Raw genomic sequence first — 18,814 nt, 5'->3', positions numbered from 1 at the left:
GGGATTTTGGAGCCACCAGGGGAGAGCAGCTATCAAAAGGCCCTAAAGACATGAAAACAGTCAGCCCTTGGTCTCTTGAACCCATATAATGGAATTGCTTCTGCAGCTTTGTTAACATTTATGTTAGCAGTTTAGTTCCCACTGTAGGCAGGACAGTTCCCCATCTGGTGGAGCTCTGGAGAGGGCTCACTATGTATTTAATGCATCACCTTGAAAAGGAAGTTACTTGAGATTGTTACAATCAAAACAGTAGAAGACATACCTGCCCTAGCTACATTTTGACAATGTACTTTTTCTTAACTTGCGAGACTGTAGCATCTTTCAGGAAGCGTGTAGACAAGACTTTATTTCAAGAGAGGCATTAATCTTTTTAAAAACAGTTTTACATCAGATAAACTCCAGAATAAATAATGCCAAGCATGCATCTTGCTTGCCCCGAGTCTGCTTGTTATCACCCTTGTGAAGCCTAACCATTTCTTCAGATTTCTGAGCACTCCCTCCCATCCCACCAAACCAGGCCACTGCTCTCATCAGGACTCAGGTGAGATGTTTCAGGAGAATCACACAGTTGTTCAGCCTTCAGAGTCACATTGATTTAAATTCATGCCTGACAAATGGTCACTCTTCTCCTTTAATGGTTGTAGTGAACATCAGTAGAAACCAACATATAGCCCTGTGGGAAGAAGAACAGTCACAATGCTATGAATTACAAAATATTTTAGTTATTTATTACATTTAACTCTATCCTAATGTTAAAAAACCAAACAAAAAAATACTGAAAACAGCTGAGACTTTTTACTTCCAAGTTCTACTAAACGGTCCTTCAAACTTTCGTCTTTGCCTAGTGTGCTATCCCTTCACGTCATGCTAGCAATGGAAGAGACATCTAAAGATCATCCAGCCTACCCAGGAAAGTTCATTTGAGCCTTGAGGCAGCTAGACAATCATCACAAAGTAGGATTATCTTTTTTTAACCTAATTTGAGCCATTTTAGAATTAGTCATGTAATCTAAATTTGCCCTTTGGGCTTCCCCCATTGTCAGTGTGTACAGGGCAACAAACCTTCAGAGAGCAGTCCACCACAGTCTAATATACTTATCTCTGAAAAGCATGAAGTATTGTCTTCCTTCCTCTCAACTACAGCCAACAGACTAGAACTGGAAGTGGAGACTATAGAGTTAGCTTTTACTTGGGAAACCCATTCACACTGAACAGTTCTGTGTCCTCTCAATTCTCGTTACTGACAAGAAGAGTGACTAGAGAAAGTGAGGTGTGGAATGGGTCCCACAAAACCACTAAAATCCTTCATAATTAGTCTGTAAGGTTGTTGGCAACTAGTGTTGCCTAAAGCAGTCTCCAAACAATAATTTGTAGGGATTGCATACCAAACTGCTGCAAGGTACATGCGTTGCAAAGAGTGAAAAACAATCTTGGCATTTCCTTTTCAGAGTTGTGCTTTGTGCTTAACAGATATTGTGTGATTTGGAGAAGAATAACCAGAAGGCAAAGAATATTTCCTGAGAGCTTGCTAACTACTTTTGGTTAATAGTCTCAGCCAATATCAGCAGTTGTTAACAAAATCCAGTCATACTCTGCACAAAATCAAATTCGGCTCCCTCCCATATTTCAGCTATTCCTATTAAATTCAGTAGTAGTGCATGGAAAGTGATAGCTCTAATTTGGTTTGTCAAACTTGAATGAAATGTTAAGAGGTAAACCTGTTTTCACACTGAATTACAACTTCCAAGGCTGAGGAAGCTGTGTGTTTGATCACTCAGTGGTTACGTATGTAATCCAGTTCAAGTTTTTCCTCTCAAAAGACAGATAAATTTGTATCTAATAAGACTTTACCATTATAACAGATCTCATTTTAAACAATTAAAAAAATATCTTGTTTTTAACTAGCAGTAAAAGAAAAAAGATCCAGCAGATTTCTTGTACAAGCAGAAGGTGAATAAGTGCCTAGCTCCCTCACCCCCACCAAAAATTAATAACCTTTTCATAAGTGTCAAAATCTTACCTGTACAATTGTAATACGAGGTCTCGTCAAGGTAACATTGGCCAAATTGGGAAGAGGGAATCCTTTGGAGAGTTTAGCTTAAGAAAAGACAAACAATGATTTAGGGATGCGTTAGGAAGATAATAAATACCTGCCCTTCAACAACCTTCTGTTTATTCAGAGATTTAGGTCATTTAAAACAATTAACCTCTTAGCCTTCACAGAGGACCCTGGGAGGTAAATACAATGCTCATTTACCAAAGGGGGAAAGAATTATAGGTACTCTTCTCTTGGCAGTGTTGCAGCCAAATTAAGGCACTTCCTGTTCAATGCATTATCACATACTATCTGATTTGTCCTTAATGACCTGAGGGATTGTCAATACAGCTATAGAATCATTAGAACCTGTTCCCATTTGTCTCCATTAATTAAGGAAGGCAAAGTTCATCCCAGTACAAAGTGCTTGCACAAACCTATGTCTCCCTTTGGGGCCTTAATTAAGATTATATGAGAGGCTAATCTAACAGGAATACATTTCACACACACTGGCAGCAATCAGGTATACAAACTATAGACATGCTTCTGTACCGATGCATCAAGGTCACCTTTCATGAGGTAAAGGTCGATGAGTTTGCCAGACCTTATTGCCCTGGACTTCTCTGCTGACACTGCAGAACAGCGCTAGTGAGAGACCATACTTACAGCCCTACAAATCAATCTCCCCATTCCACTGCTTACTGGCTGATGATCATGTTCCAGTGAAGTTAATAGAACTGGCAACTTAAGCAGAAAGACAGTAGTTCCTAGAATCACCCACTCTGCTGGAGGGTTTTAGCTGATGCTTAGAAATGTAGCCTTACCATTAGCTGATGGAATTACTTCAGTCTGTAAGATATAGGACAGGATGTTCTCCAGAAGTGAGATCTGTCACAAACAAGAAGGCTGAGTTAAGCATCACTTTCTGATAGGAGTAGACTCATCATGCCCTCATCCTGAATGAGGACTATAAGCTTACATTCAGCTTCTGGCTCTCTTTTAGCCCAGAAGGATCTCATGCCTTCAAAGAGATGCAAAGGAAGTGAGATGCAAATTGCAAATGGCTCTCATCATGCTTGGACAACATTTTAATTTAAAGCAGTCTACTTCCTTTACTTGTGAAACAATTTGTCACCATCACCAAAGCAGTTTTAATCTTTTCTCCTCACCCACTCAGAACTGAGTGATTGTATTCAGAATTAAATGACTCTCTGGAGGCAGTTTTCCCTGGAAGGCTACAACAGCAGAGTCTCAGGCATCTGAGAATACTATTTTGGCTCCCATTCCCTATTGTAGTTCTGAGCATCTGTGATGAGTGCACATCAACACATGAAGTGCCTCTGCCTCAGTCATGCATGCGATTGCTTAGACAGCAGCACACTGCTCCCTCTACCGCTATAGTTCAGATTAATGCTGTGTTACAGGGCTATGATTAGTGATCTTTCAGCTTACTGATAAAATATGATATACCAGTCAAGGGAACTTCAGAATATATCATTTTCAGAAGACTAACTTGCCCCAAAGGAGTACACTTTTCTATTAAATCAACAGCAGAGAGGTGGCAGCCAGAAGGTGGGGAAAAAAGCTGCCAAGGAATGAAGCCAAATGGTTTAGAAATATAGATGGAATTTGGGTGCTTACTCTTTAGCCTTGATATCATTGATATTTCTGGTTTACATTTCCTATATGCTTAAACTGTCTGCTTACCTCAAAAAAAACAACGTTGGAATGGGTTAGGGAGAACTGGAGCCTGAGGGAAAGAAGTGAAACAAGATGAGTCGCTAGAAAGGATAAACACGTTCTCGATGAACAGTCACTGCTTTAGAGCTCTAGGCCTTATGAAGCATCTGTAAAGAGACTTTTGAAGCAATATATTTTACACAGCACATACTGCCTTATCAAGAAAGATGTGGTTTTCTTAGGGCATTGCTGAGCATGCATGCAGGAAGAGTACCCTAGAAGGGCTGTAGCCAGGGATGCGTGTACATTCTCCCTCTGTGCTGTGTTTTGGAAATCCTACTGGTTGACTTTACCAAGGCCAGCATTAAGGGCTTGCAGGCTCTCACATCTTTTGCAAGGATTTAGGTACATCAGGATAATACTATGATACAAACCTTTCTAGGCAATGGAAGAATAACTCTGTTCACAGCATGGTGCTGCTGCTGCTGCCTGCGTTGCTAATGTCTATTCTTCCAAATTCAAATATTTATTCAGTACATAGTCATGTATCCAAATAATTATTCAAAGTAAGATTTCTAGGTTTCCACAGCACCAGCACCCTAGCTTTCATGGCCAGTTTCCAACACATTTCGGACTTTTTCTCTGAATATTGCTGAAAAAACAATATACTAATGACACTATCCTTACATTCCTAACATCTGTATCCTGGGAGAATCTGCATATTTATAACCTTATAACTATCTTTCCCAAAGGATTTTTTTTTGTGAAATAAGGGTCTCAATTCCCAGTTATGAGGTTGTGGTATACAGAACTTCTCTGTAAAATGAAATGCTAGATTTCTAAATGCCCAAGCCATCTCTGGCTTTCTGAAGCCTGAAGCTTGGGAATTGCAGTGCCTGAGTTGGAGCATCTCTGCTATGAGAATATTAATGTCGGGGAAACTGCAGGGGTCCAGGTTCTTTTCCATGTCCTGGACCCCTCTGCACAGGTGAGCTAGAAAGCAATTGCATCTTACTAGCTGGAAAGGGAGGAGGGAAGCTCTCAAATATTTTATGGTAATCATAACTACCTTGGACGCTTCATTTATGTAGCTCAGAGGGGACAGAAGATGTCAGGAGCAGAGAAGTTCAATGAAATTACTATAGGTCCTGCATCAGTCCACAGCTGGTGGGCAGTCCCTGGGGACCATGGCAATTGTCACAGAAAAACTTCCTGAGTGATCTAAGCTGTGCAAGTACAGACACAGAATTAGAGAATCACAACTAGATCTTCAAGACAAAAATCTGTGCAAGTGATTTTAGACTAAACTGAGATACTAAACCAGCTCTCTAGAATGACTAGTTTGTTACATTCATTATTTGCTCTAGTCATAGCAACCACATTGCCTAAGGCTGAGAAAGTCTGTCCAGCTCAGATAAGTGAAGAAGTTTACCAAGGATTCAAGAGAAGCAACAGATCTTTAACCTATCACCAAGCATGAAGAAAAATACAGAAGTGCAAACCTTTCTCCTGATGGAGTTCCTACAGATGAACTCACTAGGGAACTACATTCATTAAATTATGGTTATCTGGTCATGTGTCTAAACTGCTAATGTTGGGATTGCTAGCACTATTCTCCAAACAGGCTCAGGCCGTCCTGCCCCTGTTGAATTACCTGTTCAGACAGAGTGAGCCCATCAATTTCCGGTTGAATATATTCAGAGCAATGCTGGTGTTGGCTGCCTGCAGAAGAAAGAAACCATGGGTTGCCAGACATAGAAAATGAAACCATTGCTGGAAATTCATCACAAATGCAGAAACATCATTTTCCTGGTTGTACACAGAAGTGTTTCACATAGGTGGAGTTTCTCTCTAGTCAATGGCCCATGCGAGGTTGCATGCCGTAAATTTCTGCTTGTCTGAATGGCACTGACAAGCGCTGAAGTGGGTAATGAGATTTCACTAATCAAAATCATTTTCAGATAAATGAACAAAGTGCCATGAGATATGACTGTTCATGCTTGCAGAACAATCATTCCAAAGAAGAAATCTTTTCCAAAGAAGAAATCTTTGGTTAATCAGAATCACTATTTATTTCTATTTTCATTTGCCTATAGGAAAAAGTTCTTCCCCATAAAAATTTCCTGTAGGTTAGTGTGGCCATACAACACCACCTGTGACTAAAGAAAATTTGCATGTTTAAGTATTAAAAATCTGGTACTTGGTTTCTTATACAAGAGTTTTAACAGAAGGAAGGAACAAGCATATTTAGCCCTGAGTTAAGTGTCATTTTGTTTCTTGTACTTACTATGTTAATTGTGAACAATGACTGGGTGGTTGAGTCTGGCAGAACAGCAAACACCTCCATGGATCCCTGAATCTCTAGAGTAAAGGAATCCTGCTGCAAGCTGATGAGAGGTGTTTCAGTAGCCATTAGCTTCAACATCACTGGATATGGTGTTACTGAATATTTGGCTACCTGTAAGGTTCCAAGGCAAAACCAAAAAAAAAGAGAAATGCTTGTAGAACAGGTCAGAATATTACAATTTCTCACTCTTGAAGTAATCACTTTGAAGTAGTTCTTTGAGATGAGGTTAAGAACAGCTGCTAACAAGATTCTTTCAAGCAAGCAGGAAATAGAAAACTTCTGTGGTGATAAATCAATAATCTTGGCTAACAGGGATGCAGTAGAAAGTTCCTTCCACTCTAAGAATACTTTTTTTTCTCTATGCTGATTTGAAAGAAATTGGTTTGTGAATGCAGGAAAGGAATGGAGGATAAATGTGACATTTAAGTGACAATAAAGGAGCTCAGGAGTCATTAATTCACTTTGAGATTAATCTATCTCATGAGACAGGTTCCTGCTCTGGGCTGTTCCCCGAGGAGCCTCACTCTGTCCCTTGCCTAAGGAATGAGTAGGTTCACCAAGTTCATTAGTTAGAATAAGGGGGTGGAATAGTAGCAACAATGCTCATGGCATTATATGAAGACCATATGACAATTGCCCTGCAATTTTAGATTTCTGAGGAAGGAACCTGAAATCATCCAGGAAACAAACAAGGATGTGAAGTTCTTGGAACTGCGAGTCCGATTTGATCCACCCGTGGCATTCAAGAGCTAGGGTCTCTTATGCTCATTTTTGGTTTCTCATTTTGTCTAGGAATTCTGGTAGAAGCCATGCATGCTTATACCACCTTTCCTGTTATGTTCATCTTCTCCATGTGAAATAAATTGAAAACCTGTACACCTGCCTTGTCTTTCCCATAGATGTAATGTTACCTGCCCATCTCTTAGCTTGTTTTCCTGCACATGGCCACTGGAGTCCCCTCCCGGGTCTTTACTGGATTGCTTTCTGCTAGTCAGTCTCAGGCTAACAGTGAAGCAAAGGCAATTACACAAGTTTTGGGAGGAGAAAGGAGCTATTTCTGAGCTGAGGCCCTACCTCTCAAAGCAAGACTCATGACTGGAAGCTTTTTCCTGCCCAGGGCTGGTTTGAGGTGGGAACATCTGTAGCTTTGGCATAGCGTCCAGAGTAAAGATCAATGCACAAGATTATGGACTAAGTTTGGTAACAGCACAAGTCATTCAGTTTGTTGTGGAGGCGAGAAGTGACAAGGCCCATCTGCTCTGCTGTTACCATGCATACATATATCCACTTCCCCAGTGGAAGATTCTGACTGGTGCTGAAAGGCCTTTGGGATACACCAGTGTCCAACACCTACATTGGGCAGTTCTCTATGTATTTGTGAAAGTACTGGTACTCACCTCAGGGATGATACTGCCAAATATCTCTGTGCTTATATTAAAATAACTGCAAGTCTGGAAAAAAATAGAGAAAATAAGTGAGTTAACAAGGTGCGCGCTTCATAGAGAGGCACGCTTCATAAATCAGGACTTTACAGCCCAATTAGTAACCCAACCTGCCTCATGCTGACAACTGGCAGGTAAAAGCCCCAGCTTGAACAACCTGAGCTAGTCTGACTCTGTTCCTGTCTCCTACTCACCTCTTCTGCAATCGTTATGTTGAAGGCCCCTGCTGTGTAGTAAGCAAATGAGGAAGTCTGAAAGAAATACTCGGAGAAAGCAAGGTTGAGCATGGAGTCTCTTTGGTCTGGGATGGTGAAGGGAGCTGCTGCATAGGGAGGGTCAGTGTAATTTCCAGCTGGGTATACTATCCCCTGAAAGATATTCGGAGATGAAAAAAGTCAGAGTCAAAACATGGCTTTGAAGTGACTGCAGACAATTAATTGCTACTTTCCTTTCCCTTGCATAAGCTGTTCATTTTGTGTAGAAAGAAGTACACAGGACTTGTAGTACACCCTGGAGCCCTAGTGCTTTCAAGCAGGCTGTGAAGACAAATTACAGAGATTGGACACCTTCACAGATGACATCTGAGACCTATCTTTTGAGATGCTGATCACCTACTGAAGACAGTCTACCAACTCAGAAAACAAAATTAAGGCCTTACCTATTGAATGAGTTAGGCTCCTTCTTATTGAAAAGCCTTACTTTATCCTTTCCCCACCTCTAAGAATTTAGACCTGAGAACTGTTGTCCAGAGCTAGCCAATGGCCTTAATTTCAAGATGGATCTCTAGAATTACAGAGGCCTTCCTAGGTCATAATCAGCACCTTATTCTACTGAGAATGAAGTAAGGTGTTCAGACAAAATGTGCAAGAGAAAAAGTTATGTCAAACAATCCTAAAAAACATTTGTCTTCTGCAGCACCTGTGATGCCAGCCAAAGCTCACAGATCTAATAATTCCAAATATGTCAAGATGAAACAAACAAGTAAAACTAATTTAAAGTGAGGAAAGTACTCAGTTTAAGATTTTTTTTTTTATATCCCTTTTCTCATTTCCTCCTTTCTGTTTCATCTCAGGTGTATTCTGTGTGTCTGTATTTTCCCCAACTATTGCCCATCTATCTCTAAGTTTCCTGTTACTTTCTAAGGATTGTCAACATGCTTATAAAGTGCTGAGTCTCTTTGCCCATGACCTCCCCAGTCAACCCTCACTTGCTCAATTTACCAGCTGCTGGCTTTATCTGTTTTCCCCATGTTGCCTCTTCTGTGGGATAATAGCTCTTGCAGACACCCATGACTTTACCTCTTCGGTCTGACTCAAATCTCTACATAAAATCTAGTCACCAAAATACCGAGAAGAACTTGGCAAACATTCTGTGGCTGCTGCCAAGAACAGTCTCTACCACACTACTGGCGTATTGTTCCCTTGTGTTCCTGTCTTTTATTTTCCTGTTGTCACTAAGTTCTTATAAATTAAGTATAAACAATAGACAAGACTGTCTTTTTGTTCTCTGTGTTTAGAGCACCTAGCATAAGGCATCTTGAACTTAATTAAGCATCTCAGACACTATGATCATAACTACCTTCAGCCAAGGCACCTTAACCAGAATGGTAGTGAAGACATTCTAGAGTCAGAAACTAGTCTAATTTTTGTCTTAATACATAAGGAGACCTTTTACTTTAAACTAAAGAAACTTTCAGGCCTTCAAACTCAGGAGCATGCCTTGGACTTGCACTCTTTTTCAAGTGTCTTCTCTTCCCATTCTGTGTGGGAGAGGCTTAATTCCTGCTTCCGTAGTCTTACTATTTCTTTTTTCACCTGACAGCACACTCATCTAGTTAGTGCAAAATATAGAAATCTTCCCCTGACTGATAGAGCAAATAAGTGCCAGATGTTAATCAACAGTGAGAGAAGGATGAAGTTGAATTCCTCTTTGAATACTTTTCTCCTTTCTCTTTTTTCTTATAACTTGCTTAGTCAACTTTTATCACTATTTGCTATAACCAAGTCAACAGCAGTTAAAAAGGAATATTTTTTGAATAATTCATTTTACAACAGACTTGTTAAAAATATTACAATAACAAATGCAGTAGTGCTTAGTATTTTAGTGTTCAGAACAGCAGGCATCTTCATCTTAGAAAGAGGATCATACAATAACAAAAAAAATCCACCAATATTGGCAAAAGCACTACAGGCAATTACCTTTAAGTCCAGGTCAATGTATGGATGGAATACTGCTGGCAAGCTATTTAAGGAGTAGTCTATTTCAGCCAAATCATCAATTGGCATTAGGACTGTAAAGGTGGTAGATAAAGAAAAATACCCAATATTATAAAAGCACAGAAAGAATTTTATGCGTATTAAAACTAAGTCAGTTCCTGAAAGAGAATGATACATGTTGTTTCAGTGGGTAGGGAAGAACGCAACCAGGGACATCCTAACACATATTCCAACCTCAGACTTGATCTTTCTACTAGCACTTTCTTCAAAGCATCTTCTTAAATTTGTCTAATGTTTTCCCATTGGGGAAAAGTAAATTTAGTCTAACCAAAATGGAAAAGGAAGCGGCCATAGTATTACTTCAGGGCTGGGTTTTCTTGTTAAGCAGTTTGAGGGCATCCAGGGCATCCAAAGTGCCTCTAATCTGCAAATACTTTCCCAGAAAAGGTGGGTGCATCATCTGTTTAAGTACTTGTGTTTTGCAGATTGTATCTGCTCAACAGTTTGAGTGCCTCTTGCAAATCTAATGGTTAATATATATTTTATATATATATATATATATAAATAAAAAAGGAGCTTTATTTTTCTTTTGGCAAGTAAGACCTAAATTTCCAGGCAGGCTAAGAGAGCAGGCTTCAGATTGTCAAGTGCTACATGCACAGGAGGAGTCACAGCATGAAGGGAAGGAAAAACTGCCTTATCAGCACTGTGTGGCATTTTTGACATCAAAAGTACAGCCTGCCACATTTGCAAGTTAAGAATAGCTCATAAGTCCTTGGCTTCTCAGAAGTGTCATTTTCTTGTCCAAGTATCACTCCTTTTATTCACCTGTGGTCCTCTAAGAAAAGGAGCTGACAGAATGTGGGGTCTGATACTGCTCCTGGAGGCTTTGTTAGCCAGCTGCTGTTAAGGAAGCTACAGAGTTTCACTGAATAGGAAATAAAAAGCAGAAGAAAAACATATCACTGGGGGCTCACCATTCAGTGACTGAAGGTCTTCATTTATCAACTGGATTCCAGATCTGATGTTGGGACAAGACTGTATAAAAGCACACTCAGGTTATGGACTGATTAGCATGGAACTGTATGCACCTCTTAGCTGTATGCTAGCAAGTCTGTCTACATACATGACATACATTGCAGCATTTGTCAAAACATCTAAGCTTGCTTTTCTTCAGCTAACTGGTTCCCCATGGTATCTATTCCATGCAAGGTAAGCACGTCCTGTGTCAGACCTGCCTTAAGACAGGTAAGTAGGAAGTTGCTAAAAGCAGCCTGATGGGGGTGACAAAATCACAGCCTTAAGTAGTGTGAGAAGGAGACAGATCTCACATGGGTCTCACAGCAAAGATCCTTGTCCTGGGGCCAAATGACACCTGCCTCAAGCTCTGCCTCCTCACAGATGGGCAGGTTGCCATCAGAACTACTCACTTGTTTGATACTATGAGATTTAGGTAAGTCATACTATCAGGTGACGTACTACTGGATCTGTGTCACCCAATACATTTTACTTCCCGAGTATGAAAATTTCCCAATAACCAGAATGCGTATGTACACATGCACAGACTTATTTGCATTGGAACAGGAAAATAACTGCACATTCTGGCCCTGGTTGAGCTTACCCCTAGACCAGTCAGTATCTCAGCCATGAACTCAACACTATCTCAAAGTGTTTCTGGCCGGCAAAATGATGACTATGCTGACCAGACCAGAATCAGACTCCATTATTTTTCTAGTTCTTCCTTTGTCAAGTTCCCAGTGCTGACTTGTGAAAGTGATATTCCTTACACCCCTCCCCTACACAATCTGAAAGGCTTACATTACTGGCCAAACTCCTGTGAATGGGTTTCTTCAGATACTTGATAAAGAAGTTATGCAGGAAGCTACAGGAAAAGAAAAAGGCAATTCATGGGTCAAGTACTCCAGTCATTAACAGGAAATCAGATCTCTGCAGAACAGAGTTTTTAATGGCCTCCAAGTGTGATATTCTAGCACATGTATGAACTTTCTGAAGTGAGCCACCACTTAAAAGATTTCACCACTAGGCACCTCAGTGATTAGACTAGGTAGATGAAGTTTCATCTTTATGAAAAGATTCTTTACATTAGCACCATCACATATGTACAAAACCAGAATAAACATTCTGTTCTAGAGACTTCCAATGCAAGTAAAAAACAACAAAAACAGAAGAACAAAACCATGTGACAAGCTGTATTCAGAAAGTGACAGAAGTACAAGAAAACAATGAGATCATGTTGCACAGGTTTATAACCACAGGCACAACAGACAGTCTGGTTCTGTTCAGTTTTTATAGCATTCTGACTAGAAGTACAGAAAGCACAGTACAAGCATGTAACTTCTACCTAGAGCTGAATATTAGAGCAGTATTTGGAAAGAACTGTGTCAAAGAAGCACAAGGGATTGTATGATCCGACCAAAACTGCTGTATTTATCCTCTACTCAAGTGACAGGGGGCACAAATAAAAGAACAAGTGTCAAACTTTGCCATTTGAACACAGGATTAGTTTCCTGATTCTCACCTGTGGTGGCTATAGACACCTAAAAGCAGTTTTGGGTGTCTTTGTGCCATTCATTGACAGTTATTTTCTCCCAGCATGTATACAGATCTCTTGCACTTACCCGCTTTTTCCATTCAACTTGATGTCTATATCACCAGAAGTTGTCCGGCAGCTGGTAAGTGATATTGAAGTATGGTCTGTATTATCCAGGGGTGTTGAAAAGATTGCAGTAACAAACACCTTGGAAATGTACACTGTGCTTCTTCCACTGTCTCTGCTGCATAAAGTAAAAATACAGAAACAACTGTAAAACCTATTTTAGTGAACATTTTAGACTCATTAACTCTCAAATGGACTCTTTGCTTTCCACTGAAGATGAAGTTGTTTATCTGAATACTTTCTTGTGTTGCTCATAGAAAAAAAGATAGACTAAGGGTCAGTAAAGAATCAAGTATTCTATGCAGATTTTCTTGCTAGGAGTTTTGGAAAATTCCCAGTTTGGGAGAGTATATAATTCACTATTTCAATATACTTTGTTCTAGTAACAAGATGTGCACACAAATGAGGTAACTGGGTTACATCTATTAAAGGACAGAGTAAGAGAGCTGTACTGCCATCTCACCTGTTGCTATATGGGGATGTTCCTTGCAAACCCATTTCAGGGCCTGGAGTGCCCTAGTGTGCTCTGTGGCCTCCTCCCCACCACCCTCCCAGGGGTTTGGCAGCCCACGCTCAAGGCCAGCCCCAACATAGCAAAGATGTGTTATTTTGGATCAAACTGTTCATAACTTGGTTGAGAGAAACACCTCATTGAGGGTCTCTACCCTTGGTTTGTGAGTTGCACTGAAGCTCATGCCTTTGCTTGAGCTATGTTGCAGGTACACCTATGTACAACCTCATTCCTCATTAATCCTGATGGTGCTTTGCTGGCTTGACTTGCTGTCTTTGCCTCAGCCCTGCCTCATCACTATGGACTGGCTTGGCAATCTGAACTGGTGGCTGATGCTGATCACTGCCACTGACAGGTTCTGCTCAAGTGTTCTGGGCATTTGCTGGTGAAGGCACTGCCCCTCCTGCTGTGCCCTCAGCCTCAGCTCCCAGGTCTCCTACCCTCACTCAGCAGCCAGCCCACCCTGTCCCTGACAGCAGAAGCTCCAAACTGCAGCAATTCAGTCAGTTTAGCAATATAGGTAACGGAAGCTGTGAAGAAAGATGAGGAAGGATTTCTCTCTTCTGAAGCCACCTACAACTGGGAAGGTGTGGAGACTGCTATAAGGATATTGCCATTTGCTTGTCCCTTCTCCATCAGCTTCTGAGCTGCATTGCCTGGAGGCACAGCACAGGATTTCTAACAGTGCAGCTGCACTTGAAATACGCAAAGTTTATTGTACTGGACCACAATCCAGTTTTTCTAGATGTGTCATTAGCTGTCAGACAGGACATTCAGCTAGAACCTCTATCCCTTCCTATTTGCAGAGGTGCTCCTCAGTCATGGGCTCAGTATATGAATGGGCAGGAGCTGCCTCCCAGCAGCAGCCCTGTTGGTGAGGACCAATCCATTACTGGGTTTCTGCTCTCAGCTGTTAAAGAGTATCTTTGCCATGAAGAGATCACAAGACAAACTAATCTTTGCTTTTTGATATTCTTCATCAAGAAAAATCCCAGGACACATGAGGCTGTACGTACAACATCCAGGTCCTTATGTTCCAGTTCATATCAACTGTTAGAGACGCATTTCCAATCACCAGTTTTATCCCAGTCCTGGGTATGAGGGAGATGGAAGCACTGGGGAATTCAACAGCAGCAACTCGTATTCTAGAGCATGAGGGAGATACAGGGGAGAAAAAGAAAAATGCATATTTCAAGAGTCAGGGTGAACATAAAACAAGATTCAAGTTTAAGTCAAACACAAACTGCCCCCAGAGGGAATGAAATGGTAGGATGTCAGGATAACTTTGACTCCAAGAATCACAACTCTATATTGAACAAAACTTTTTCTAGTTCTTGCTTACATGAATTACATTCTCTTAGAACTCATTTTCTAGTGAGACTACTTCCTTCATTACTATTTCCTTCATTAATATCAAATCTATTTTCTGTAGCATTATGGAAGCATCCAGTCACAGTTTACTGTACTTCTGGTAAGTAAACACAATTGAAATGCAATTATCATAGTATTCATTCAACAATAGGCATAGCCATAAATTGAACTCTTTACTCAACTTTACTCAAAGTTGCTGCTAAATTCATGTAATTTCAGCTGTCATTTGATTTATTCCTGTCTAGCTTGTACTTTTTCAGGCTACAATAACTGCCACTCCACTCTTACGTTGTGATGTAGCTTTACAGTCACTTAGCACAAATCAGTCATTAAGGCAAATTGGTTAAGTGCTGAACAATCAGCAAGGCACCTAATGAACTTAGTAACACTAAACTAAATACTTAAGTGTAATATCTAGACACTGACCTATGTGTTTATGCATGAGGACCCCAAATATTCTGCAGCTTTTCCCATTTTACTATTTCAAATCATGCAGTATTTCTGCATCTCTTGTGCATCTTAAGGCTGGCTGCCTTAGAGAGACTTGGCATCTGCTATGTGGTATGTGTACTGGTGTTCAGAATCATCCTACAGAGTGTGATAATTTATTCAGGTGGAAGTCCTGGTGGTTCCAGCAAGTACAGCTACCAACAAGCACAACACAGTGCTGATGTCCTTTCTTCCAGCAGCTGTTCCAGGGAGTCTGTAACTCCAGTGACAAAACTGGTGGGGACAGCTACCTGGACCAGTAGCTAAGTTATACTGTGCAGGAATTTAAGATCCATTCTCATAGATGTACTCATGATCTGCAGCTAATTCTGATCCAGCTTCCCCTCTACTCCAACCACCTGGAAGCTGGGTGTCTGGTGTAAGCTGTTTCTCTGGGCTTCCTCTGTGGTCAGTGTAGAAACATTGACATCTGCAGAGGACATTTAATCTCATCCTAAGATAGGTGTCTAAAGCATAGGTGTAACCGCCCTCCGGGTATGTGAATCTTTCTCTGCTGATCATTGCAAGTTCTTAGCTGACTAAGATAGACCAGATAATTTTATCTGAACAGAAATTGAGAGCTTTCGCTTTGCCTTCATGAGGGTTTGAATGAAAGTCACAGTGTCTTCCTTTAAGTGATAGTTAACAAACGCATCAACATTCCCATTATAATACATGCACAGTGCTAAATATAGCAGTAGCATCTAACTTTTGTATTAGAAAGCATATTTTGTACGATTGTTACTTACCTTGAGATGTTATATTTGACATTACCTAGCCCAAATTTCTCATATCCAGTCAAATCAGGGAAACGTTCCTTCTCCATATTCTGCTTCAGGATCTCCAACCCAACCTCCTTGGCTACAGGATGAAAGTGGTAGTTCAGTTACCTTTGATATGGGCAGTGGGTTTATATTTATGTGCTACCAGTTTAGGGGACTTTAAAACAATGCTTGCTTCTATTTGATGGGAATTTGACGCAGGAATGCATCATTGTGCTCTTAAGACTTCCTTCTCTTTAAGGCCTGCGACCAGCTCATTTCCTCCCGCTGCCTTTACTACTAAAGATGCTCATTGAATGCAATATCACCACATGCCTCTGAAAACAGCACACATACCGTACTCCAGGCCCTTCTGGGTAAGCCTCACTTTGACTCCAGGGTTGGCTTTGAGTTGCACACAGACCAAACTTAAGAGGAGGAGAGAACAGCAAACCTTCATCTTTGTTTCTCAAAGGACCTGTTAAGAAATATTTATAATGGTAGTAGAAGTTCATGCTGTGCTGTGTGACCATACTCCCTCTTCCCCCCCAGAGAGTGCTGTTCTGACACCAGCTTTCCCTCCAGAATGGATAAAGTGAAAAACCCAGCAACCACAGCAGAGGAAGCATTCTCCTCAGGGCATAGGAGAAACATCAAATTATTCACTGCAGCAGGGATACATCCACCTGGACAAACTCTGTTGGAACAGAGGTCACATTGAATTTTTAGGCTGTTTTTTTTTTTTTCCTCCAATTAGTGAAATAAGAACCTTATTTTTCCCAAAAGTTCAGCGCTCTCAGTGCTTGCTGGTGAATCAACAGGTATCACTGGTCTTAACATTTTGGAAAAACCCATCGGGTTATTTAGTTATAAACATAGATCCCCTACTTTAGGGACAATTTATTAAGATGTTAGTCACAGCTTTGAAAAGCCCTGTATGACCCCTCTGGCAGTCAACTAAAGAAAATAATTTGTGCCAGCAGGCAGTGTTTTCATGTTAATAAATGCATTAAGTTTTACCCCAAAAAATCTCCTTGCAAACTTCATGGTTAAATGGACATTCATTTTTGCTCTTTTCATTCCTGTTAAATAACTTCTGGCCTGTGTTAGGGCTGTATTTCTTATCCTAAGCTTCTGTGGGATTTTTTTTTTTTTATGTATTGTGGGAAACTAGGAAAATGATGCAATAAATGCATCAGTTTTATCTGTTATTTTGGTCATGACACCATAATTTTTTTAATGGTATTGAACATCATGACCTAGCTTCTCAAACTGGTTGTTTTGGACCTCTTTAAACATGTAGTCTGGGTACTTTATCATGCTTTTCCCCACTTTTTTTACTTGAGATTTCAAGACTCTTGTCTACAGCATCCTGTATGCTCATTTTCCATTCATCAATAAGGACATCCATGTTCAAAGTACCTTATAAAACCAAATGAATGACAGCAAAATAAGTGCCTTTGAAAACAATTTACATATTATTGCTGGTGATTTGTTCCCCTTAATTTGTTCGGGCTTATCAGTAACAGACTCTGTTCTTTAATCATTTCCTCTCATAAAATTTCAAGGGGATACTTACAGCTGGGGACAGTAACCTTAACCTACTGTCCAGGACAAAAAAATCTTTCACAGAAGGTTGTCTTTCCCTAGCACACTTGCATGGGACTGGTCTTATTTAATTAGAGCCATTTAAAAGTTAGGGCTCTTATCTAGAGCCATCATCTTTATAGTGTAGAGGGATACAGCCTACATTAAAGCAAGTCGCCCTGTTGGAGATGTTTAGCTTCCTCCTGTGACTACAGAATTCAATGTCCCTCTGAGGAGGTCAAGGTAGGTAACCTAAACTTGTGCTAGCTTCATATATATGCACACACACACGATATGATCATGGCCCACCATTTCTCCTCAGTAATTTTCAGTTTCTCTGTGTGATTTACCACAGGGTGGTGAACTAGCAAAGCTAATTCCCACTCTAGGGACTTTCATGACAGGATTTAAAATCAGATGGAGCTATGCTGCATGAGCCACAAGCTGCATGTAGTGTGAAAGTCAGAAACTGTTGCTGCGAGCAGTCTCCCGGCAGGAGTGGGCAACCACTGCTGTAGAGCTGGGATGAAGCCATCTATAAGCAGACAACAGCACTGTCCCTTAACACCTGAAAAAGGCATTTGGGTGTTGCTGTATTAACTATTTTAACTATCTATTAGAGATAATAATATACCTCAAAACTTTAAAAGAATTTCAGTCATGATCACCATTTAAGCAAGCTGCAAAGTTATAATATAACATTAGCTTAACTTTACTGTAACAGACAATTTTAAATAACCCCACAAAACATCCTTGCCTTTTGGTAACACTAGTATTTTCTTTTCAATTTCAATTGACAGAAATCAAGAGGCAAAAGAAACATATGCTTAACATGTATGACTGAAACAAAATGCTGGAAGGAAATGTGTTTTCCGTGTAGGCAGAGTTCCCATAGTTTAAAATCCCAGACTTTTGCCAGATTTAGTCACATCTATCCCTTCCCAACAAAAGCACTTCAAAACAAAGAGCAATCACAAAATATTTGTTACTATACCTCTCCTCTGAAAGCTGAAAAGAGAAGCTTTGCTGTACCAGACCACAGGGCTGAGGGGACTCCAAGGAAAACACTCTGCAGCCCCAACCCTGTCTTTTAAAGAAAAGACCTGAGAGGTTGAAGACAGCCAATTGCTGCCATCTTTAGCAGTATCACACAGGGAGGGGTCTCTTGGGTAATCATGTTCTGAACTATTTTGGGTGTCACAGGTAAAATCTATCACTCTAATTTAATTTAGGGACTAACTAGAGGGCAGTGTAAACTGTAGGGTGGGGGTCTCAGACGCCAGGATGCTGAGATCAGGGTAGTGTGCTGTTTTCTTGTGGTATGCTGTTTTCTGTGCTGGCTTTTCAGATGGACTTGAGAGGATACTCCAGTGGAAACTATTCCAGTAGTTCCACAGAACTAATGCTCGTAACAAGGAATGAAATAAATAAGTGTGCTATTGCTGGGAAAAACAGATGGAAAACAACTGTCTAGGCCCACCTGTTCTGAAATTGCTCAGGATACAGAAAACCATAAATTATATAGTTTTTATACTATAGTGTATGTATAATTTAGTGTATATCTATAGCGTAAATACATAGTGTCAAGTCCTTGCAGACAACATTTTCTATTTCTTCTGGTTGCCTATCCTTCAGCTGACCAGTACTACTTGGCTTGTGAAAGAGGTGATTTAATCAATTAGCTTGCATGTAAGCCAA

At 40.4% G+C, this 18,814-nt stretch overlaps 1 protein-coding gene across 1 annotated transcript; it reads right to left on the bottom strand.

Annotated features, from left to right (window-relative positions):
* Positions 1 to 330: 330 nt before the first annotated feature.
* Positions 331 to 18,279, bottom strand: LOC121071417 (BPI fold-containing family C protein-like). The gene is made up of 16 exons (XM_040559673.1): positions 18,111 to 18,279; positions 15,887 to 16,007; positions 15,518 to 15,629; positions 13,925 to 14,053; positions 12,360 to 12,515; positions 11,539 to 11,602; positions 10,698 to 10,758; positions 9,703 to 9,794; positions 7,699 to 7,872; positions 7,460 to 7,513; positions 6,003 to 6,173; positions 5,370 to 5,437; positions 3,743 to 3,785; positions 2,860 to 2,923; positions 2,021 to 2,097; positions 331 to 673 (listed from the first exon to the last, which is right to left on the bottom strand). Exons 2-16 carry the CDS (start codon positions 15,987 to 15,989, stop codon positions 632 to 634), a joined length of 1,410 nt encoding a protein of 469 aa, XP_040415607.1. The 5' UTR covers positions 15,990 to 16,007; positions 18,111 to 18,279; the 3' UTR covers positions 331 to 631.
* Between the last annotated feature and the right edge of the window lie 535 nt (positions 18,280 to 18,814).

This window comes from Cygnus olor, chromosome 1 (assembly GCF_009769625.2).
Source record: "Cygnus olor isolate bCygOlo1 chromosome 1, bCygOlo1.pri.v2, whole genome shotgun sequence".
Lineage (NCBI taxonomy): Eukaryota > Metazoa > Chordata > Aves > Anseriformes > Anatidae > Cygnus > Cygnus olor.
Note: the sequence above shows the minus strand (reverse complement) of the source record. Positions and strands in the feature narration are given on the sequence as shown.

Bases quoted from the DNA above. Each gene is read 5' to 3' on its own strand.
- LOC121071417 (XM_040559673.1), bottom strand. From the start codon at position 15,989: ATGAAGGTTTGCTGTTCTCTCCTCCTCTTAAGTTTGGTCTGTGTGCAA. The intron at 15,630-15,886 runs GTATGTGTGCTG...TTCATCCTGTAG, and splicing joins CCAGAAGGGCCTGGAGTACG to CCAAGGAGGTTGGGTTGGAG. The intron at 3,786-5,369 runs GTAATTCAACAG...TCTTTCCCTCAG, and splicing joins GGCTCACTCTGTCTGAACAG to GCTCCAGTTCTCCCTAACCC.